Below are 24,943 nucleotides of genomic sequence, written 5' to 3' on the forward strand. Positions count from 1 at the left end.
GGGCACAGTTCCGTTAATCCGCTAACCGCTAATTAGTGAAGCTAACTTTTTTGTTAGAGGATTAGCTTTTCAGCTAAGTTAGAAAACTATAAGCGGACCAATTAGCTTCTGCTAACTTTCAGTCCTCTGACATTTTTGCTAGCATAGTCCACTATGCCCTATCCCATCCAGCAGATGGCAGTGTTGTATGCATTTTGGCCGGGGGGTCAGTGATGAGAGGAGACTCATTTCCCATAATGCCTTTTGGCACGTGTGTCGGTTAACGCTCAAACCTTCAGAATTAGCGCATTACTTTAAAAGATATGTGCGATACTTTCACTTTGTAAAAGTGACAGACTTGCCGTTCATGTCCATAAACTGTCCAGAATTAGTTTTATTTATAAATGAAACCATGAGTGAAAAATGCTTTGCATTTGATCTTCTCTGCCACAGTCTGTGTTGTTGTGTGTGAAAAGTAAGTGACATTTCTTTACAGCAATGGGCAGGGTGCATAAAGAAAAAAGCTCTGGCTCATGGTTTGTTTTGGGTTTGTGATAGCCTTTGAATTTACTCAGAAGCCCCTGCGGTGCTTAAACTCAAAATTGGCTTTTCAGTAGCCGACAGTGTGCGGAATCAGTACTAAAAGTTAGTGGATAGTGGTTCGCTGTAACTTCTGCTAAATGTTTTAGCGGTTTATCGGTTTAGTGTTATAAAAGTCAACTTTTCAGTTAGCAGATTAGCGGTTATCAAAGCTAATTTTTCGGTTAGCTGTGCCCACCGCTGCATTTGAATCACTTGTATCATTGGCTGAACAACTTTTTATACTCTCGCTCAGATCATATCGGCAGCGCAGACGCTAGCTCTCCACCCATCGAGTAAGATTGCAAAGGAGAACCTGGAGGTGTTCTGTGAGGCCTGGGAGTCCCAGCTGTGTGACATGGCAGTACTGGTCCGAGAGATCAGCGACGTGTTTGAAGGCAGACGAGGTTTGTTAAAGCCAAAGCAACTGGCGTAAATGTGCAAAACTTGTCATTATCTTTGGGGAAGTACTTCATTGATGCCATCACCATCCCATCAGGGCTATTATATGGTACCAATTGTTTTGATTGGCATCATTATGATCACAATATTTGTCCCAAGGTTCCAACTAGTTAAGTCCTGGGAAACTCCAGAATTGACAATAAAATTAAGAAGCACAAACTCTTCAGCAGGTTTTACTGACCCAGATATGATTGTTTGTGCATTATTGACGGGAATGAAATAATCTTGCCAGATTTGGTCTGTCAAAACAGACCCCAAAGAAGTGAGGGTGGGACTTCAAAAGAGGTCCACAAAAGCTCCTAAAAATGTTAAATTTGCAAATATTAAACTATTTAGCATTTGAATATAAAAGCTAATTCATTGCTACTTTTTCCTTGTAATTTATTACATATTCTTTAGCACACACACGTGATGATGGTAGAATGTTGGTTTGGCGTGGTCACATATCAAAAAAGGTTTCCGCGAACCATGGATCACATTGTCTATTCAAGATTATGCAAGTTATTGTTATTTTCTGAGAAAGTCCCGTCTTTACAGTTAAATTATTATTATTATTTTTAAATAAATGCTGAGTACTATGAAAGTTAGCTTATTCCTTTTCTTTATTCCAGATCATGTTCTTTCTGTTTGAGAGCAAGATTTATTAATTTCACGTATTCTCTAAGACGCAACACGTCATGCTGAGTCAGACCTACTTCTGCTTCTTCTTCTTCTTGTTTTACAGTTGTTGACATCCAATTTAATGGTGCATTAGCATTACCTTTTGCTCTGGAGTGTGAATCACAGTACCTCTTTAAGATCAGTAAACAAGGACAGCTTGTCACATGTAAAGACAGTGCCATCTTGTGGCCATCAATGACAATGTCATATTTTCATAATATAAATTGCTTTGAAATATAAGTCGGCACACCCAGCTAAACAGGTTTAAAATAAAGTATGGTCCGGAAAATATGGTAAATTCTACATTATTGTCCTGTATTATTGATGGCAATAATGTTTTGATTGGTCACATTGAAACAGTGGTCATATAACAGTGGTGTTATAAAAAACAGTGCCTCAGGAAGACAGTACAGTGCAGCACACGTTTCGGGCAGAAAACAGCCGTTCCCACAAAGATGGGGGAAGGTTTTTATTCCACACATCTAAGACACAACTGCCCTTAAGCATGCGACAGTTGTAGAAAGTGGAGGTAATATTTTGAAGCTCAGTTCAGCAGGGTATGAGAATCACATCAGGATGTGATCTTCCCATAAAGCCAAAATGCCCTGTTAAGCCGTTATATGGCCACCGTGGAGAGATCTATAGTGCTTTTATTATTTCTTTTCATCTTCCCCCATTAAACGTACCAATAAAGTTTATGTTCCGCGTAGTCTATTCATGTGAACCATGCTGTTCAACGTTATGATGAAAGATTCTGTGTGTGTGTGTGTGTGTGTGTGTGTGTGTGTGTGTGTGTGTGTGTGTGTGTGTGTGTGTGTGTGTGTGTGTGTGTGTGTGTGTGTGTGTGTGTGTGTGTGTGGAGGGTGGACAGTGTGAAAAGATATTTCACTGCCATCATTAGTAAATAACCACAATTGCCCGTCCTAATTGTCAAAAAAAGTGTAGATATCTTTTTTTTTACTGGTCTTTTTTTTTTTACTTATCTTTTTTTTTTTTTTTTTTTTTTACTTGATCTTTTACCAGTAAAAGATCAAGGACCGTGACGTCGCCCGGTATGGCGGAGCCGGGGTCCCACCCTGGAGCCAAGCCTGGGGTTGGGGCTCGCGCGCGAGCGCCTGGTGGTTGGGCCTTAGCCCATGGGGCCTGGCCGGGCTCAGCCTGAAAGAGTGATGTGGGCCCGCCCTCCTGTGGGTTCACCACCTGCAGAGGGGGCCATGGGGGTCGGGTGAAGAGAGGATTGGGTGGCGGTCGAGGGCGGGTGGCCCGGCGGCCCGGTCCATGCTCACAGCCCCTGGCTGTTGGGACGTGGAATGTCACCTCGCTGGGGGGGAAGGAGCCTGAGCTTGTGCGGGAGGTTGAAAGATACCGACTAGAGATAGTCGGGCTCACCTCCACGCACAGCTTGGGCTCTGGTACCCAACTCCTGGAGAGGGGCTGGACGCTTCATTTTTCTGGCGTCGCCCACGGGGAGAGGCGGAGAGCTGGGGTCGCATTGCTTATTGCTCCCCAGCTCAGTCGCCAAGTGTTGGAGTTCACTCCGGTGAACGAGAGGGTTGTGTCCCTACGCCTTCGGGTCGGGGACAGGTCTCTCACCGTTGTCTTGGCCTACGGGCCGAGCAGCAGTGCAGAGTACCCGACCTTCCTGGAGTCCCTGGGAGGGGTACTAAATAGCGCTCCGACTGGGGACTCCATTGTTCTCCTGGGGGATTTCAACGCCCACGTGGGCGGCGACAGTGAGACCTGGAGGGGGGTGATCGGGAAGCACGGCCTCCCCGATCTGAATCCGAGTGGTGTTCAGTTGTTGGACTTCTGTGCTAGTCACAGTTTGTCCATCACGAACACCATGTTCGAGCACAAGGGTGTCCATAAGTGCACGTGGCACCAGGACACGCTGAGCCGGAGGTCGATGATCGACTTTGTAGTCGTATCATCTGAACTTCGGCCACGTGTCTCGGACACTTGAGTGAAGAAAGAGAGGGGCAGAGCTGTCGACCGATCACCACCTGGTGGTGAGTTGGATCCGCTGGGAGGGTAGGAGGCCGGTAAGACCTGGCAGGCCCAAACGTATCGTGAGGGTCTGCTGGGAACGACTGGCGGAACCCTCTGTCAGCGAGGTCTTCAACTCCCACCTCCGGGAGAGCTTCTCCCAGATCCCGGGGGAGGTTGGAGACATGGAGTCCGAGTGGACCATGTTCTCCACCTCCATTGTCGATGTGGCTGCTCGTAGCTGTGGTCGCAAGGATTCTGGTGCCTGTCGCGGCGGCAATCCCCGAACCCGGTGGTGGACACCGGAAGTAAGGGATGCCATCAAGCTGAAGAAGGTCCTACTTATCTTTGTTGGTAGGTGGGACCCCAGAGACAGCTGACAGGTACCGGCAGGCCAAGCGTGCCGCAGCCCGTGCGGTCGCAGAGGCAAAAACTCGGGTCTGGGAGGAGTTCGTGGAGGCTATGGAGGAGGACTATCGGTCGGCCTCGAAGAGATTCTGGCAAACCGTCCGATGCCTCAGGAGGCGGAAGCAGCTCTCCACCAGCACTGTTTACGGTGCGGGTGGGGAGCTGTTGACCCTGACTGGGGATGTTGTCGGGTGGTGGAAGGAGTACTTCGAGGATCTCCTCAATCCCATCGTCACGTCTTCCGAAGAGGAAGCAGAGACTGGGGACTCTGAGGCGGACTCATCCATTACCCAGGCCGAAGTCACCGAGGTGGTTAGAAAGCTCCTCGGTGGCAAGGCTCCTGGGGTGGATGAAGTCCGTCCTGAGTACCTTAAGTCTCTGGATGTTGTGGGGCTGTCTTGGCTGACACGCCTTTGCAACATCGCGTGGCGATCGGGGACAGTGCCTCTGGATTGGCAGACCGGGGTGGTGGTCCCTCTGTTTAAGAAGGGGGACCGGAGGGTGTGTTCCAACTATAGGGAGATCACACTCCTCAGCCTCCCCGGTAAGGTCTATTCCAGAGTACTGGAGAGGAGAATTCGACCGATGGTTGAACCTCGGATTCAGGAGGAGCAGTGTGGTTTTCATCCTGGTCGCGGCACACTGGACCAGCCCTACACGCTCCATCGGGTGCTCGAGTGTTCATGGGAGTTTGCCCAACCAGTCCACATGTGTTTTGTGGATCTGGAGAAGGCATTCGACCGTGTCCCTCGGCGCACCCTGTGGGGAGTGCTCTGGGAGTACGGGGTCCGGGGTCCTTTGCTAAGGGCTATCCGGTCCCTGTACGACCGCAGCAGGAGCTTGGTTCGCATTGCCAGTAGTAAGTCAAACCTGTTTCCAGTGCACGTTGGCCTCCGCCAGGGCTGCCCTTTGTCACCGGTTCTGTTCATTATTTTTATGGACAGAATTTCTAGGCGCAGCCAGGGTGTAGAGGGGGTCTGGTTTGGGAACCACAGAATCTCATCTCTGCTGTTTGCGGACGATGTGGTTCTGTTGGCTTCGTCAAATCAGGACCTTCAGCGTGCACTGGGGCGGTTTGCAGCCGAGTGTGAAGCGTCCGGGATGAAAATCAGCACCTCTAAATCCGAGGCCATGGTTCTCGACCGGAAAAAGGTGCTTTGCCCTCTTCAGGTCGGTGGAGTGTCCTTGCCTCAAGTGGAGGAGTTTAAGTATCTCGGGGTCTTGTTCACGAGTGAGGGACAGATGGAGCGTGAGATCGATAGACGGATCGGTGCAGCATCTGCAGTGATGCGGTCGCTGTATCGGACCGTCGTGGTGAAGAGAGAGCTGAGTAGGGGGGCAAAGCTCTCGATTTACCGATCGATCTACGTTCCGATCCTCACCTATGGTCATGGGATTTGGCTCATGACCGAAAGAACGAGATCACGAGTACAAGTGGCCGAGATGAGTTTCCTCCGCAGGGTGGCTGGGCGCTCCCTTAGAGATAGGGTAAGGAGCTCGGTCACTCGGGAGGAGCTCGGAGTCGAGCCGCTGCTCCTCCACGTTGAAAGGAGTCAGTTGAGGTGGCTCGGGCATCTTTTCCGGATGCCCCCTGGACGCCTCGCTGGAGAGGTGTTCCGGGCACGTCCCACTGGGAGGAGGCCCCGGGGAAGACCCAGGACACGCTGGAGGGACTACATCTCTCGGCTGGCTTGGAAACGCCTTGGGGTTCCCCCGGAGTAGCTGGAGGAGGTGTGTGTGGATCGGGAGGTCTGGGCGGCTTTGCTTGAGCTGCTGCCCCCGCGACCCGACTCCGGATAAAGAGGAAGAAAATGGATGGATGGATGGAAGTGTAGATATCAACTCATAATCATTTAAAGATAAATAATAACACAGTATGTATAAACTGTAAACTAAGTTTTTTTTTTTATGGCTTCGTGTTGAAATAATCATAATAACTCTATTGTTAGGAGACAAAAGACTGTATTTGTCACTCCCCAGACCTGGGGTGAGTATTCTTACGTACTCTCATGCATATCGCTGTTGTATTCATTTGTAATCTTCTGATTACATTATTTATCTTTTTCTGCAGAAGCATTCGGCTAACCTAAAGACTGCCAAGGCTGTGAAGTTGGATGCAGAGGTAACATACATCATGAACTTTTCTGTCTTTCAGCACAATACATCACATCGCGTCTGGTGGTGTTCCCCCGTTCTGACAGCGGTACACCAGGAATCTTTGTGTTGCCATGTTGAAGAATTGATGCGTTCGTATGGTAATAGAGTGCAATATGCTGGCTCGCCATTTTTTAGATGATGGACTGCAGGAAGCAGGAGGGCAGCATTACACTGATTACATGGTGTTAAATTAAAATTTGCCTGTTTGCTAACTTGCGTTTGGGATTTGTAAGATGACATGCTCGGAATCTTTTTTTTTTTTTTTGGTGTGTGCAGGAGCAGACCAGCATGGCCAAGCTCGGTCTGGAGCTCCGCTTGCTGTCATCAGATGTGGACGCAGAGGTGGAGAAGTGGGAGGAGCAAGAACACAACATTGTCCGACAGAGCCAGAGCCTGGCCAGTATGGCCTACAACATGTACCTGTTCACCAGGTAGCCTGCTGCTGCACCGCGCAGCTATAGACTGTACTTATACTGGACAAACTTTGCATGCCGTCACCCGTCTGGTTTCTGAAGAGCCGTTTTAAAGCTGAAATAGGGCGGCTCCCAATGACACAATCTTGGCCGTACTTAACTCCACCTGACTTACAGCCAACCCTTAAAAAAGCAAGAGGTGGAGCAAGACTGGCAACAGTGGTGGGCACAGTTCAGCTAATCCACTAACCGCTATTTAGCGAAGCTAACGTTTTCATTAGCGGATTAGCTTTTCAGCTAACTTTGAAAACCATCGGGTTAGCAGTTAGCTTAATTTAGTTCCGCTAACTTTCAATCTGCTAACATTTTTTTTTTTTTTTTTTGCTGGTAAAGTGAGTAAAGTTTAACAGTCACAAACATTTGTAAACCCTAAAATCAACCCAACAGTCAGGCTGGTGTTCTGTCGATGAGCTCCCGTAGCGTAAATCGACAGTTAGTGTGTCTGCTTTAAAGACAGCGTGCACTCCACCCTTTTCAGGTTTCAAATCCCGCAAAACTTCGGAGAGGTCGCTGCGCTGCGAGATCATCATGCATGCAGTCTCTTGTTAACGTGACAAAAAGCATTAAAAAATTACATTATTGTAGTATAATATTAATTTACAATTGTCATCATGTGGATTCTCTATGTTGTTTTGACTGCAGCGACTCTCTGGCGTGAAAGGGATTATGGGATACATGAAAACTCTGGATGCAAATTTTTACTTTTTTAAAGTGAAAAAACACTTATTGCTGAATTTTTATGTAAAGACAAAACTTTTTTTCGGTGGGGAAGCTCAACGCGATGGGTGAGGTGTAGATTTTACTAGTCACATAGAATGCAACACAGGTGAGCCGTTCTTGTAACAGTTTATAAATATAATGCAGAGATAATAAATTGTGACTGTAAGTACTGTGATTTACTGCTTTTTATAAAAACGATGACTGTGTTTGGGCTTTAATCTTTTGTTTATTTTTTTTTTAGTGCATTCCTTTTTGTGTTTGTGATCCAGAATTTACCCAGCAGCCCCTGCGGCACTTAAACTCGAAACTGGTATATCAGTAGCCGACCGTATAATCTGATGTGGCTGCAACCCAGTCAATACTAAAAATTAGCAGATAGCTGTAACTTCCGCTAAATTTTTTAGCGGTTTATCGGTTTAGTGTTATAAAAGTTAACTTCTTAGTTAGCGGATTAATCATTCAACGCTAACCTTTCGGTTAGCTGTGCCCACCACTGACTGGCATGATGAATAAAATCTAAATATGCCTCCCCATCTCACAGTTAACAGATAAGGAATGGTAGGATAATGGTAGCAGGCTAACTTGGGTGTGGTTGTTTAATAAATGCATGTTTTTTATGGACTAGGCGGTAGTGGGTGGTGTTATTAAAATTGTATGACTAGTATTCCTTAGTAACTGTTGCACCATCAGTGGACCTAATGCTGCAGGCTATCTGCTAATTGGCGCTAACAGTGCTAACATAAAATTAGATAATACTAAAATTTCACTCAGTGGAAATACCAGAGCACAACTTCTTTGATGGACGGTTAGTACAATAACTTAATTATACAAATGGTTAATTTAAGCACAAGAAGCCACATTACGGTATTTCTGTTATTCAGAATAAACTGTTCAGAAAAAATACGTCTGACTCAACCAGGTTGCGTCCACAGCAGTTTGCAGTCACTGCAAATGGAGCCCTGACTTCTATCCACAGATGTCAGTCAACGCAGCCACGCCAAAGTGTAACCCACTTCAAACGAGGTGCTGGAGCTGCTCCAGCACCTCATGACCCTTAATTGGAGTAATTGAGTATAGAAAATTGATGACTGAATGGGAAATTTAAGACTTAAAGCATTTTTTGTACCAGGCTGTAAAAGTGTGACATTTTAACATGGGGGTCTATGGGCTTCATTTTTCACGACTGGAGCTTGGGGCATAGTGCAGACGTGCACACTCATTTTAAATCTGCAGCGTGCTTACATTAATTTAAGAGCTCAACCTTTTAAAGCCTCTTCGGGGTCTACAGGAATCTCTTTATAGGATTAGTGTTGACATTCTCAAGCCCACAGCTATTGATATTAGATCACAAATTTCAAATTTGGTACGGCAGTGCTTCTGTCTTACAATAAATGTGAGTCATTCGCCGTACACTATTTCTGGTAGTTGTAGATGCAATTTGCCCCAAATTTTTCTCGTTCTCATTTGGTGTTTCCCATATTGATTCCACAGGGGGGAGGGCCTGCTGAAAACCACACTCGATCTCTTTCATCAAGCTGAGGTACAGGCACCTTTATCCGCTAATCTCTCTTCCTCTCTGCCTGCTGCCTCTTTTTTCTGTTTTATCAAAGCTGTGCTTCTTTTGTGTCATTAAACCAAAAATACAATGGTGCCGGCAGACAAATAGATTGGTAAATGACATTATCTCATGACCACTCAAATATCTCCAAGAACATACAGTACTGAGTAACTCCTGGACAACACGGTGCTTGGTCACCTTGGATACACTAATGTAATAACAGACAAAGTTGCACAGAGGTGTGTGTCCCATCTGTACTAATTTTTCTAGGCTTTGGAAAAGCCTTGCATCGATCTGTAAAATGCATTGGATGAATTGATATTTAAATGAAGAATACATCACATAAAGTTGAAACAAGACAAGAACAGACATCACCACTGGCTGAACCAGCCAGTAATGACAAACTTCAGGCCACCATCTTAGTAGAGGTGTTAAATAAAGTTGCACAACATAAACAGACTACTTCACTTTTTAGCCCACAAACGTCTGGGAAGGATAACAGCAGGTCATCTGTTCTAATGGCTAATTACTGAATGCTTCAGATTCAGACTCGAGGCCAGAGCCATTGCTTGGGCGATAACAAAGACGACTGAAAGTTTGAAGAGATTCTAGTGATAAACATTCAGTTTCAATGCAAAGGGACACATTTTATTGAAATCACTTCCCTAATGTGGAGTAATTTAAAGAGAATGCTACTGGATCCCATTTAAAATAATTGATTTTCACCCAAAAAAAAACATCAAGGCAATTTACACAAGATGGCAGATGAAAATATTGTGGAAATGAGCTGTGTTCCCTGTCGTCTTTTTGTTGTTGTTGTTGTTATCTCTATGGTCCATCCCTTCCCGTTAATTAACACAATAACTCAAAAAAATGCTGTCATCTTGTACATCTCCAAATTAAAAGAGAATATAATGAGGACAAGCTTCTAAAAAATCTGGTGAACCCAAAAAAGTAAGTAATTTCCAGCAGATACATTTTAGAATCCACACAACCCTGCAGAAAGGATTTTATATGAATAAAGGTGAAGCAGATTTCTCTCTCACTCAACATATGCATGGTTGAAGTGATATGAAGCTTGAAATTAGGTTTGTCAGTTTTTTCATTCCTCAATTCGACTGTCTGTCTGATTGGCCACCAAGGACACCGCTGCCCATGGATAGCGAAGACTAAACAAGGGAGTAAGAGATGATACTTTATGTACGTTTTGCCATTAAATGATTCTTCATGGTAGCTGTTGTGCTTTTATAGCATAAATTTTTTGCTGTTTTTTTTTTTTTTTTTTAAGGAGCTTTCAGAGGAGGGACTCCAGCTGTGCTCATCTCTCCGCGCTTTTTCCACCCAGGTATACCTTAATGCAATATGTCCCGTTCTCTTACAGAAGCACACATTTTAAACTAACTCCAAATATTTACTCTGCACCCAAACAGCATAAATCTGTTGATTTATTGATTAAAGCTGTGGTGTATTGTAACATACGGGGCGTGGACCCTGATTGTGCTGGTGTTACCTTAAGAAGTTTCTGTATTTATTCTTTTACACATGGCTGAGCTTACAACCCCAATTCCAATGAAGTTGGGACGTTGTGTAAAATGTAAATAAAAACAGAATACAATGATTTGCAAATCCTCTTCAACCTATTCATTTGAATACACCGCAAAGACAAGATATTTAATGTTCAAACTGATAAACTTTATTGTTTTGTGCAAATATTTGCTCATTTTTAAATAGATGCCTGCAACACGTTTCAAAAAAGCTGGGACATTGGTACGAGGGTAGGCTGAAAAGTTCTAAGGCTGATTATGATGCAGTTGTTGAATTGAACAAATTCAGGGTTATTTTTCTACATAGTCTTCCTGTAACTCCACACACTTCTTCCAGTGGTGCTTGAGTGCTTCGATTCCCTTGGCATAGAAGCTTTCATCTTGAGAGTCAAAATAGTCCTCAACGGCAGCCATCACCTCATCATTGCTCCGATAGTGCTTCCCAGCCAAGTTGTTTTTTTTCAGGTTTGGGAACAGATGAAAGTCCGAGGGTGCCAAGTCAGGGGAGTATGGTGGGTGATCTACCAGTTCGAATCCACACTCGTGGATAGTGGCCATGGCCATTGTTGACTTGTGAGCTGGGGCATTGTCTTGATGGAACAGCACCCCTTTCGTCAGCTTTCCTGGTCGCTTCTTTTTGATAGCCTCGCGTAACTGTCTCAGTAGGTTAGAATAGTACTGTCCATTCATGGTTTGTCCCTTTTCAAGATAGTCCACGGACACAATGCCCTTGGCATCCCAGAAAACTGAAACCATGACCTTCCTCGCAGACGAAACGACCTTGTCCTTCTTTGGAGGTGGTGACCTTGGGTGTTTCCACTGCATTGATTGTTTTTTTGTCTCTGGTTCAAAGTGGTGAACCCAACACTCATTCTGGGTAAGAAAACGTTCCATGTAATTGGCTGGATCCTCTTCAAATTGCGCCAAGTTTGCCTTCGACATGACTAGCCTGGTGCATTTCTGATCAGGCGTCAGAAGACGTGGCACCCACCGAGCTGACACCTTTGACATTCCAAGTTCTTCATGCAGAATGTGTTCAGTTCTCTCATGGGATATTCCCACAGCATCTGCTAGCTGATTAATCGTCGATCGTCTGTCGTCCATCACAATTTCATGAACAAGGTCAATGTTTTTCTGGGTTGTGGCTGTTGCAGGCCGCCCAGACCTTGGGTCGTCTTCAAGGCTCTCTCTGCTCTTCTTAAATTCAGCTGCCCACTTCTGCACTGTAAATATGGAGGGAGCTTCAGCCCCTAATGTAGCAACCATATCCGCATGAATGTCCTTGGGCTTTAACCCCTTCTTATGGAGGTACTTAATCACACCGCGATGCCAGATTTTGTCCATTTTTGCTGTTTCCCTCTACCACGAACTTTCAAACTTGGCTATGAACCACAAACTACCTCACAACCTGGAAGAAAATAACACAGTTAGTCATCAGAAGAGTTGAACTTAATGCATGCCAAGTTTTGTTGAAATGGCATTTCTCCTTCTTGGTGAGCCTTAGAACTTTTCAGCCTACCCTCGGTATGTTTACCACTGTGTTAATCACCTTTCCTTCTAACAACACTCAATAAGCGTTTGGGAATTGAGGACACTAATTGTTGAAGCTTTGTAGGTGGAATTCTTTCCCATTCTTGCTTGATGTACGACTTCAGTTGTTCAGCAGTCCGGGGTCTCCGTTGTCGTATTTTGTGCTTCATAATGCACCACACATTTTCAATGGGCAACAGGTCTGGACTGCAGGCAGGCCAGTCTAGTACCCGCATTCTTTTACGATGAAGCCACGCTGTTGTAACACGTGCAGAATGTGGCTTGGCATTGTCTTGCTGAAATAAGCAGGGACGTCCCTGAAAAAGACGCTGCTTGGATGACAGCATGTGTTGCTCCAAAACCTGGATGTACCTTTCAGCATCGATGGTGCCATCACAGATGTGTAAGTTGCACATGCCATGGGCACTAACACACCCTCATACCATCACAGATGCTGGCTTTTGAACTTTGCGCTGATAAAAATCTGGATGGTCTTTTTCCTCTTTTGTCTGGAGGACACAACATCCATGATTTCCAAAAACAATTTGAAATGTGGACTCATCAGACCACAGCACACTTTTCCGTTTTGCGTCTGTCCATTTCAAATGAGCTCGGGCCCAGAGAAAGCAGCACCATTCCTGGATGTTGTTGATGTATGGCTTTCACTTTTTAACTTGCACTTGTAGATGTAGCGGCAAACTGTGTTAACTGACAATGGTTTTCTGAAGAGTTCCTGAGCCCACGCGGTAAGATCCTTTACACAATGATGTTAGTTTTCAGTGCAGTGCCGCCTGAGGGATCGAAGGTAACCGGCATTCAATGTTGGTTTTCGGCCTTGCCGCTTAGGTGTAGAAAGTTCTCCATTTTCTCTGAATCTTCTGATTATATTATGGACTGTAGATGATGGAATCCCTAAATTCCTTGCAATTGAACGTTGATAAACATTGTTCTTAAACTGATGGACTATTTTTTCACGTTGTTGTTCACAAAGTGGTGATCCTCACCCCATCGTTGCTTGTGAACAGCTGAGCTTTTTTGGGGATGCTCCTTTTATACCCAATCATGACACTCACCTGTTTCCAATTAGGTGTTCTTTGAACATTCATCAACTTTTCCAGTCTTTTGTTGCCCCTGTCCCAACTTTTTTGAAACGTGTTGCAGGCATTCAATTCAAAATGAGCAAATATTTGCACAAAAACAAAACAGTACGTCAGTTTGAACATTAAATATCTTGTCTTTGTGGTGTATTCAATTGAATATAGGTTGAAGAGGATTTGCAAATCATTGTATTCTGTTTTTATTTACATTTTACACAACGTCCCAACTGCATTGGACAATTCCAATGGGTTGTATATCTCACTCTGTATTCATGCACATACACACTGACACCTGCGCCTCACACATACGTGCCCGTTTCCCCCGTTCTCACGTGTCATGATGCCAGTTCCACCTTATAAATCACACAGTGAGAGCAGGAAATTAAGGCTGTCACGCACTCTTGCTGCCCTGTTCTTCAGAGTGGAGATCCAACAAACAAACGTGGCCTCGGCGCCTCCTTTCTTCTGCTTCTGTCCCTCTCTTTTAAGTTTAATTAAACAGTTCTTTTTGACAGCCATTAATGACCCCCATTTGTCACTGCTAGTCTGTGATTCTTCACGTGTGTGTGTGTGTGTGTGTGTGTGTGTGTGTGTGTGTGTGTGTGTGTGTGTGTGTGTGTGTGTGTGTGTGTGTATAATAGAGTAGGTGGGTTGATTTTGGCCACCCGGTACTAATTCCCAATCAGCAGCTCTACCTCTTCAGTTTGGTGCATGCTTTTCTGATTAATTACATCAAAGGAACTGCTGCTAATGGCGTCCCTCTGACTCATCCTCCACTCCGAACCAAACACGCGTAAATCACCTGTGATGCCCTCAGAGAAATTATGAAGTCACATATGCAAATGAGCTTGAACAGCTTTAAATGAGGTTTGATGCACTTTTGTCAGTCACGGACTGTGCTGTCCTTTACTAACAGATCCCCAAAAAATCTGCAGAGAAGTACAGATTCACTGACTGACAACCGGAGCGGTGATGTGATGTGATGGCACGGCCTTTTACAGTGTCTGTAATATCTGTAATTAATTACTCTTCCCAAAGATGCCTCTGAACTGTTAACCACAGGATCCACTGCACCAAAGCAGCAATCCTTACAGCATTTGTCTCTTCACCAAACTAACTCCATTCCTTGAACTATAAAAACACAACAAATCTATAACACTAACAACACTCCTAAACTAACATGGACTACAGTAATAATAATAAAAAAACAAACAAACCCCAAACTCCCATAATGCATTGCTGCAATGCATTATGATCGACAGTGTGTCTGCTTTAAAAGACAGCGTGTACATGCAAACCTTTACTTTTTTAAGTGAAAAGACATTTATGGAGTTAATACCTGCAAATGCACAGAAGGTGATCTACAAATAGTCCTTGATTTGCACACGTGTTTTGGGATGCACAAACACAAATTTCCGATTTGTAACTTCTGTGTTGGTTTTTACAAATAGATGTGTATTTGTAAATACGTCATTTTTTACATTTGTAAAAAAAACAAAAAACATTTGCAGTTCTGTTTGTGAAGTGTGACTCAGCATGTTGGCCGCTTTTCACACTCCCATCCAGTAGATAGAAGTGTTCTATGCATTTTGATGGGGTAGGGGGGCGATGAGACGAGACAGATTTCCCATAATGCCTTTTGGCGTGTGTCGGTTTCACTCTCTAACCTTCAGAATTAGTGCATTACTTTAAAGGTGTGATATTTTCACTTTGTAAAAATGACAGAGTTGCTGTTAATTTGTTGATAAACTGTTTGGAATTAGTCTGTTTATAAATGAAACCATGGGTGAAAGTGCCTTGCATTTGATCTACACTGCCTCTGTGAAAGGTAAGTGAGACATCTTTGCAGCAGCTGACAGGGTGTTTAAAGACAAAAGCGCTGGCTCGTTGTTTTGGGTTTGTGATTGCTTCTCATTGAATTTACTCAGAAGCCTCTGCGGCACTAAAAGTCGAAATTGGTTTATCAGTTGCCAACAGTGTGCCAAGTCTATACTAAACGTATGCGGTTAGCTGGAACGTCCACTAATTTTTTTAGGGGTTTATTGGTTTAGCGTTATAAAAGTTAACGTTTCAGTTAGCGGATTAGTGGTTATTGAGCTTAACTTTTTGGTTAGCTGTGCCCACCACTGGATTTCATGATGTTTGTCATGGTAAGATTTGCAAAATATTTCACGGTGGAAGATGCAGAGTGAAACATCAAAGCAGAAAAATAAAAACAGTAAAAGCTGTGATCCTCACTGCATTTATCTCGTTTATAAATGTAGATTTCATGAAAGTAAACAATCATCTACAGTAATGTTGAATCTCTGTTATGATTGTCACGTTAAAAGTTTGCAAAATATTTCATGGTGAATGATCCAAAGTGAAACATCAAAGCAGAAAAACAAGAATAAAACTTGGCACAAAGCAGCGATCCTTACAGCATTTGTCTCATTTATAAATGTAGATTTCCCGACGGTAAACAATCATCTACAGCAATGTTGAATCTCTGTTATGATTGTCACGTTAACGTTTGCAAAATATTTCACGGTAGAAGATGCAAAGCGAAACATCAAACCAGAAAAACAAGATTAAAACGCAGCACAAAACAGTGATTGAAGTTTTTCCTCCAATTTATATTGAAGTAAACAGCTGTACAAATGATACTGTACATACTCAATGAAATTCACTGGCAAAAATAAAAATAATGCATATTAAATTAGATGTAATTTTACCAGCTCAACTTCAGAATGCAGACAAACTGCATGCTTCAATGAGTAGTATGCATGGCGCGCACAGCAGCCTGCCACTACTGTGCATATTCCCTGAACTGACACCGCATCCACATGCACGCATAAGTGCGGTTGATCAATGTCCTCATGACTGTGATTTGGGTATCAGCTCAGAGAGCTAACAGTCCATTAAGCAACAGGAAGTCCTCATTTGTTTTACTCCTTCCTGTTCCCCATGGTGCACGTTAACCCAGTTGGCCTAACTAATAGTATAATAATAACAGTAATACGTAATAAGTTCTGCTGTCCTAACGGACATCTGCCTCGCTGCCTGTGTGTCTGTTCCAGTTGGTAGATGAGGAAAAGTCTGCCGTGATGATGGAGATGGGGAAACTGGTGGCTTTGTGCCAACAGCTGCAGATGGGAGCCAAAACTCCTGTACAGGGGAAGAACGCCACTTTTCAGAAGGTACCGAAACAACGTCTGTGTGCACGTAATAGTCACATCACGAGGAGAAAAAAAAATCACTTCAGGGAGTCACGTTATTGGAATCAAAACGCTGTTTCTGGAAAGGTTAAGTATTAGATTTAATCACAGGCAATGTTCTGAATAACCAATTGAGAGACCATCTGTGTGTGTGCACAATTATATGTCCACTTCATTTTAATTAAAAAGCCATGACTGCATGAATCCTTTGCTGAGGATCTGCTTTGGTTGCTAAAGATTAAATTTGAGTACATAGAGCAGATACATTGTGGGCATTTTCCTCAAGCTGTTAGAAATAGTCAAGTTTATGTTGACTCATACTTCATGCATAAAACATACATTCATCAAGGGAAAATTATAGATGCAGTGACAATGTAGGCTGAAGTTTTAGGTTGGTGTGCCTACCCTTTTCATACACAGTGCTTCTGGAAAGTACTCACAGCGCTTCTTTTCCACATTTTATTATGTTACAGCCTTATGCAAAAATGGATGAAATTCATTTTTTGTTCTCAAAATTCTGCACACAATACCCCATAATGACAATGTGATTTTTTTTTTTTTTTTTTTTTGCAAATTTGTGTGTGTGTGTATACAAGGTCTGTCAATAAAGTATAGGTCCTTTTTATTTTTTTCAAAAACTATATGGATTTCATTCATATGTTTTTACGTCAGACATGCTTGAACCCTCATGCGCATGCGTGAGTTTTTCCACGCCTGTCGGTGACGTCATTCGCCTGTGAGCACTCCTTGTGGGAGGAGTCGTCCAGCCCCTCGTCGGAATTCCTTTGTCTGAGAAGTTGCTGAGAGACTGGCGCTTTGTTTGATCAAAATTTTTTCAAAACCTGTGAGGCACATCGAAGTGGACACAGTTCGAAAAATTAAGCTGGTTTTCTGTGAAAATTTTAACGGCTGATGAGAGATTTTGAGGTGATACTGTCGCTTTAAGGACTTCCCACGGAGCGAGACGTCGTGCAGCACTCTCAGGCGCCGTCGTCAGCCTGTTTCAAGCTGAAAACCTCCACATTTCAGGCTCTATTGATCCAGGACGTCGTGAGAGAACAGAAGTTTCAGAAGAAGTCGGTTTCAGCATTTTATCCGGATATTCCACTGTTAAAGGAGATTTTGTTTAATGAAAGACGTGCGGACAGATTGCAGCGTTGGCTCGCAGCCACTGTGACGTTCCGCCACAGGAAAAATACCTCTGTTGGAAGCCTTAAGGACAAGTTGGAACATGTCCAGCTGTTAAACAATTTCTCATATACTCACTCCACTGAAAGCCATCAAAAGCCGCCTGGATTTTACAAATGGTTATTAATGGTTTAACACGGAGGTGTTTTTCCTGTGCCGCCGCACCGCGCCGGCTGCGTCCCAACGCGCGGACCCGTCCGCACGTCTTTCATTAAAAAAAATCTCCTTTAACAGTGGAATATCCGGATAAAATGCTGAAACCGACTTCTTCTGAAACTTCTGTTCTCTCACGACGTCCTGGATCAATAGAGCCTGAAATGTGGAGGTTTTCAGCTTGAAACAGGCTGACGACGGCGCCTGAGAGTGCTGCGCGATGTCTCGCACCGTGGGAAGTCCTTAAAGCGACAGTATCACCTCAAAATCTCTCATCAGCCATTAAAATTTTTACGGAAAACCAGCTTAATTTTTCGAACCATGTCCACTTCGATGTGTCTCACAGGTTTAGAAAAAATTTTGATCAAACAAAGCGCCAGTCTCTCAGCAACTTCTCAGACAAAGGAGTTCCGACGAGGGGCTGGACGACTCCTCCCACAAGGAGTGCTCACAGGCGAATGACGTCACCGACAGGCGCGGAAAAACTCACGCATGCGCACGAGGGTTCAAGCATGTCTGACGTAAAAACATATGAATATATAGTTTTTGAAAAAATAAAAAGGACCGTTACTTTATTGGCAGCCCTCGTATGTATATATATATATATATATATATATATATACATATATATAAAAACAAACAAAGAAATCACATGTACAACCCCAATTCCAGTGAAGCTGGGACGTTGTGTAAATAAAAACAGAATACAGTGATTTGCAAATCCTTAATGATCTGCTTACACCCTTTGACAATTTATGCCCAGATGTGCGTCCTTGCCAGAAAACCTTTCATTTAAGCCCGCCATCTAAAGAGCAATGCACTAGTTTGACGCACACACCGCTCTTTAAGACAGTGACAGAAGACACATTGTCTAGACAGCAGTGAGCTTTAGACCATGTGCTCTAGAGTGTCGTTAGCGCCCGTAATGTTTGACTTACATTTTCTCTCATCTCCACAGTTACCATTATATAAGTGAACTAACTATAAAGTGTAACTAATGCTTTAAAAAGTCCTTAAACTTAATAAGTCCAGTGTCAACATTATTTCATTATTATCTGCAGAATAATCAACCAGAATCACTAATGTGCAGCATAAGGAGCTAAAATAATGAATGTTTGTGACGAATTAATGAACATTTTGTGCAGGATGAGCTGTTCTGTGTCTCCTTGTACTAAAGACGAAGGTTAGAATCAAAAGACTGGATGAATAATCTTTCATCTTCAGATGACTCACGAGAATCTCTTTGATATGGATTTACTCTCAGCAGTATTAGTCACTGGGCAGTATATTTGTGTGTGTGTATGTGTGTGTCAGACTGGTCGAGTGCTGATCAAGAAACGTAGGTTAGATTGATGCATTTATATATAATTAGATGCCCCATTGTATTCCTCGCAATCATAGACTGGATTGTTTGTTCAGGTGAAAAGATCCCTTAAATGGAATATTGATTTAATTTGACATCACCCTGCACCAGTTGTTACATCTTAAACATTATTGATTTTATGGTAGTTGGTAATAGCATTGGGCCAATATAAATTACATCACAACAGAGTATGGCATCATCATGGTGTTTTTACAGCCTCCTGTGGGTTAAGAGCACCAAAGTGTGATGTCACATAGATACGTGACATCACATGATGATAAGTGAGGGAGCCATGATGATGCTCAAGCTAGTTCTTCACTATCTTTTCAAAATGGGCTTTCTGTGTTTTGAAGACCAGTCTGAGCACAACGTGTGGACTTGTTTCATCCCTGTGTACAACTGGGATCAGTTGTCAGTTTGGCAATAGCATTTCCATAGTTCACACCCAGAATTCTAGTAGATTCCATGCTACGCACAAACCATCCTACACCAGGTTTATGCTAGTTTTAAGTCAGATTTACAATACGGTTACAGTGCTACAGGGTAGCTCAGTTTAGAGCTGTATTACTTGTATGCACACTCTGTTCGTTTTTGTGCACACCCCAACGCCACCAAAATGTCCCAAGTAGAGCAGAGTTTATTCATAGTAAAAAGTAAGTCCCTTTGGCTGCTCCCTTGTTTGCACTCAGGGTCGCCACAGCAGATCTGAGGTGGATCTGCGTGTTGATTTGGCGTAAGTTTTACACCGGATCCCCTTCCTGACTTCCTTACACGGAGAAATGTGAGTTTATTCCTAGTATAGAAAGTATTTAACAAAAAACATCAAGAAACAAAAATACATGCAGAAAATACTTTTAATAATGGAAGTAATACATTTACTTAGACTTGATGATTTATTTTATTTTTTACCACTGTTGTCGTGTGTTACCTGTGCTGCTCCACAGCCTGTACAGTGGATTTTTATTTTATTTTTTACCACTGTTGTCGTGTGTTACCTGTGCTGCTCCGCAGCCTGTCCAGTGGATTTTTATTTTATTATTTTATTTTATTTTATTTTTTTTTATTTATTTATTTATTTTTAGCACTGTTGTCGTGCGTTACCTGTGCTGCTCCACAGCCTGTCCAGTGGATTTTTATTTTTATTTTATTTTTTTGGGCGCTGTTGTCGTGCGTTACCTGTGCTGCTCCACAGCCTGTCCAGTGGATTTTTATTTAGCGCTGTTGTCGTGCGTTACCTGTGCTGCTCCACAGCCTGTCTAGTGGATTTTTATTTTGTTTTAGCACTGTTGTCGTGCGTTGCCTGTGCTGCTCCACAGCCTGTCCAGTGGATTTTTATTTTTATTTTATTTTTTTGGGCGCTGTTGTCGTGCGTTACCTGTGCTGCTCCACAGCCTGTCCAGTGGATTTTTATTTTTATTTTATTTTTTTGGGCGCTGTTGTTGTGCGTTACCTGTGCTGCTCCACAGCCTGTCCAGTGGATTTTTATTTAGCGCTGTTGTCGTGCGTTACCTGTGCTGCTCCACAGCCTGTCTAGTGGATTTTTATTTTGTTTTAGCACTGTTGTCGTGCGTTGCCTGTGCTGCTCCACAGCCTGTCCAGTGGATTTTTATTTTTATTTTATTTTTTAGCACTGTTGTCGTGTGTTACCTGTGCTGCTCCACAGCCTGTCTAGTGGATTTTTATTTTATTTTAGCACTGTTGTCGTGCGTTACCTGTGCTGCTCCACAGCCTGTCTAGTGGATTTTTATTTTGTTTTAGCACTGTTGTCGTGCGTTGCCTGTGCTGCTCCACAGCCTGTCCAGTGGATTTTGATTTTGATTTTATTTTTTTTGGCACTGTTGTCGTGTGTTACCTGTGCTGCTCCACAGCCTGTCTAGTGGATTTTTATTTTATTTTTTACCACTGTTGTCGTGTGTTACCTGTGCTGCTCCGCAGCCTGTCCAGTGGATTTTTATTTTATTATTTTATTTTATTTATTTATTTATTTTATTTTTTTAGCACTGTTGTCGTGCGTTACCTGTGCTGCTCCACAGCCTGTCCAGTGGATTTTTATTTTATTTTTTACCACTGTTGTCGTGTGTTACCTGTGCTGCTCCACAGCCTGTCCAGTGGATTTTTATTTTATTTTTTACCACTGTTGTCGTGTGTTACCTGTGCTGCTCCACAGCCTGTCCAGTGGATTTTGATTTTGATTTTATTTTTTTGGGCGCTGTTGTCGTGCGTTACCTGTGCTGCTCCACAGCCTGTCCAGTGGATTTTTATTTAGCGCTGTTGTCGTGCGTTACCTGTGCTGCTCCACAGCCTGTCTAGTGGATTTTTATTTTGTTTTAGCACTGTTGTCGTGCGTTGCCTGTGCTGCTCCACAGCCTGTCCAGTGGATTTTTATTTTTATTTTATTTTTTAGCACTGTTGTCATGCGTTACCTGTGCTGCTCCACAGCCTGTCCAGTGGATTTTTATTTTATTTTTTACCACTGTTGTCGTGTGTTACCTGTGCTGCTCCACAGCCTGTCCAGTGGATTTTGATTTTATTTTTTTGGGCGCTGTTGTCGTGCGTTACCTGTGCTGCTCCACAGCCTGTCCAGTGGATTTTTATTTAGCGCTGTTGTCGTGCGTTACCTGTGCTGCTCCACAGCCTGTCTAGTGGATTTTTATTTTGTTTTAGCACTGTTGTCGTGCGTTGCCTGTGCTGCTCCACAGCCTGTCCAGTGGATTTTTATTTTTATTTTATTTTTTAGCACTGTTGTTGTGCGTTACCTGTGCTGCTCCACAGCCTGTCCAGTGGATTTTTATTTTGTTTTAGCACTGTTGTTGTGCGTTACCTGTGCTGCTCCACAGCCTGTCTACTGGATTTTTATTTTGTTTTAGCACTGTTGTCGTGCGTTACCTGTGCTGCTCCACAGCCTGTCTAGTGGATTTTTATTTTGTTTTAGCACTGTTGTTGTGCGTTACCTGTGCTGCTCCACAGCCTGTCTAGTGGATTTTTATTTTGTTTTAGCACTGTTGTCGTGCGTTACCTGTGCTGCTCCACAGCCTGTCTAGTGGATTTTTATTTTTATTTTTATTTTATTTTTTAGCACTGTTGTTGTGCGTTACCTGTGCTGCTCCATAGCCTGTCCAGTGGATTTTTATTTTTATTTTATTTTATTTTTTAGCACTGTTGTTGTGCGTTACCTGTGCTGCTCCACAGCCTGTCTAGTGGATTTTTATTTTGTTTTGGCACTGTTGTCGTGCGTTACCTGTGCTGCTCCACAGCCTGTCTAGTTGATTTTTATTTTATTTTAGCACTGTTGTTGTGCGTTACCTGTGCTGCTCCACAGCCTGTCTAGTGGATTTTTATTTTATTTTGGCACTGTTGTCGTGCGTTACCTGTGCTGCTCCACAGCCTGTCTAGTGGATTTTTATTTTGTTTTAGCACTGTTGTCGTGCGTTGCCTGTGCTGCTCCACAGCCTGTCCAGTGGATTTTTATTTTTATTTTATTTTTTAGCACTGTTGTTGTGCGTTACCTGTGCTGCCCCACAGCCTGTCTAGTGTCGGATTCCCTGTTTGGGAATCCGCTAGCTTAGCATAGCTACTAGCTCTTAGCCGTTTTAGCATGGCGGCTTCTCCTGTCTCTCCTGCACTTTTCTGCTCTGGGTGTGAAATGTTTAGTTATTCCTCGGCCTCTTTTAGCAGTAACGGTACTTGTAATAAGTGCAGCTTATTCGTAGCTTTGGAGGCCAGGCTGGGCGAATTGGAGGCTCGGCTCCGCACCGTGGAAAATTCTACAGCTAACCAGGCCCCTGTAGTCGGTGCGGACCAAGGTAGCTTAGCCGCCGTTAGTTCCCCCCTGGCAGACCCCGTGCAGTCGGGAAGGCAGGCTGACTGGGTGACTGTGAGGAGGAAGCGTAGCCCTAAACAGAAGCCCCGTGTACACCGTCAACCCGTTCACATCTCTAACCGTTTTTCCCCACTCGACGATACACTCGCCGAGGATCAAACTCTGGTTATTGGCGACTCTGTTTTGAGAAATGTGAAGTTAGCGACACCAGCAACCATTGTCAATTGTCTTCCGGGGGCCAGAGCAGGCGACATCGAAGGACATTTGAAATTGCTGGCTAAGGCTAAGCGTAAATTTGGTAAAATTGTAATTCACGTCGGCAGTAATGACACTCGGTTACGCCAATCGGAGGTCACTAAAATTAACATTGAATCGGTGTGTAACTTTGCAAAAACAATGTCGGACTCTGTTGTTTTCTCTGGGCCCCTCCCCAATCAGACCGGGAGTGACATGTTTAGCCGCATGTTCTCCTTGAATTGCTGGCTGTCTGAGTGGTGTCCAAAAAATGAGGTGGGCTTCATTGATAATTGGCAAAGCTTCTGGGGAAAACCTGGTCTTGTTAGGAGAGACGGCATCCATCCCACTTTAGAGGGAGCAGCTCTCATTTCTAGAAATCTGGCCAATTTTTTGGGATCCTCCAAACTGTGACTGTCTAGCGTTGGGACCAGGAGGCAGAGCTGTGGTCTTATACACCTCTCTGCAGCTTCTCTCCCCCTGCCATCCCCTCGTTGCCCCATCCCCATAGAGACGGTGCCTGCTCCCAGACCACCAATAACTAGCAAAAATCTATTTAAGCATAAAAATTCAAAAAGAAAAAATAATATAGCACCTTCAATTGCACCACAGACTAAAACAGTTAAATGTGGTCTATTAAACATTAGGTCTCTTTCTTCTAAGTCCCTGTTGGTAAATGATATAATAATTGATCAACGTATTGATTTATTCTGCCTAACAGAAACTTGGTTACAGCAGGATGAATATGTTAGTTTAAATGAGTCAACACCCCCGAGTCACACTAACTGTCAGAATGCTCGTAGCACGGGCCGGGGCGGAGGATTAGCAGCAATCTTCCATTCCAGCTTATTAATTAATCAAAAACCTAGACAGAGCTTTAATTCATTTGAAAGCTTGTATCTTAGTCTTGTCCATCCAAATTGGAAGTCCCAAAAACCAGTTTTATTTGTTATTATCTATCGTCCACCTGGTCGTTACTGTGAGTTTCTCTGTGAATTTTCAGACCTTTTGTCTGACTTAGTGCTTAGCTCAGATAAGATAATTATAGTGGGCGACTTTAACATCCACACAGATGCTGAGAATGACAGCCTCAACACTGCATTTAATCTATTATTAGACTCTATCGGCTTTGCTCAAAAAGTAAATGAGTCCACCCACCACTTTAATCATATTTTAGATCTTGTTCTGACTTATGGTATGGAAATAGAAGACTTAACAGTATTCCCTGAAAACTCCCTTTTGTCTGATCATTTTTTAATAACATTTACATTTACCCTGATGGACTACCCTGCAGTGGGGAATAAGTTTCATTACACTAGAAGTCTTTCAGAAAGCGCTGTAACTAGGTTTAAGGATATGATTCCTTCTTTATGTTCTCTAATGTCATATACCAACACAGAGCAGAGTAGCTACCTAAACTCTGTAAGGGAGTTAGAGTATCTTGTCAATAGTTTTACATCCTCATTGAAGACAACTTTGGATGCTGTAGCTCCTCTGAAAAAGAGAGCTTTAAATCAGAAGTGTCTGACTCCGTGGTATAACTCACAAACTCGTAGCTTAAAGCAGATAACCCGTAAGTTGGAGAGGAAATGGCGTCTCACTAATTTAGAAGATCTTCACTTAGCCTGGAAAAAGAGTTTGTTGCTCTATAAGAAAGCCCTTCGTGAAGCTAGGACATCTTTCTACTCATCACTAATTGAAGAAAATAAGAACAACCCCAGGTTTCTTTTCAGCACTGTAGCCAGGCTGACAAAGAGTCAGAGCTCTATTGAGCTGAGTATTCCATTAACTTTAACTAGTAATGACTTCATGACTTTCTTTGCTAACAAAATTTT

The 24,943-nt window shown here is 43.3% G+C and overlaps 1 protein-coding gene across 2 annotated transcripts in view; it reads left to right on the forward strand.

Annotated features, from left to right (window-relative positions):
* The window catches only part of ctnnal1 (catenin (cadherin-associated protein), alpha-like 1), a 177,983-nt gene that overhangs the window by 149,428 nt on the left and 3,612 nt on the right, over window positions 1–24,943 (forward strand). For both annotated transcript variants that reach the window (XM_034160180.1, XM_034160181.1), the window contains 7 exons: window positions 815–965; window positions 6,024–6,061; window positions 6,146–6,196; window positions 6,508–6,662; window positions 8,916–8,964; window positions 10,271–10,327; window positions 16,213–16,332. In XM_034160180.1, coding sequence (XP_034016071.1) covers window positions 815–965; window positions 6,024–6,061; window positions 6,146–6,196; window positions 6,508–6,662; window positions 8,916–8,964; window positions 10,271–10,327; window positions 16,213–16,332 — 621 coding nt within the window. The remainder of the gene's footprint in view (window positions 1–814; window positions 966–6,023; window positions 6,062–6,145; window positions 6,197–6,507; window positions 6,663–8,915; window positions 8,965–10,270; window positions 10,328–16,212; window positions 16,333–24,943) is intronic.

This window comes from Thalassophryne amazonica, chromosome 20 (genome assembly GCF_902500255.1).
Source record: "Thalassophryne amazonica chromosome 20, fThaAma1.1, whole genome shotgun sequence".
In the NCBI taxonomy this organism is placed as follows: domain Eukaryota; kingdom Metazoa; phylum Chordata; class Actinopteri; order Batrachoidiformes; family Batrachoididae; genus Thalassophryne; species Thalassophryne amazonica.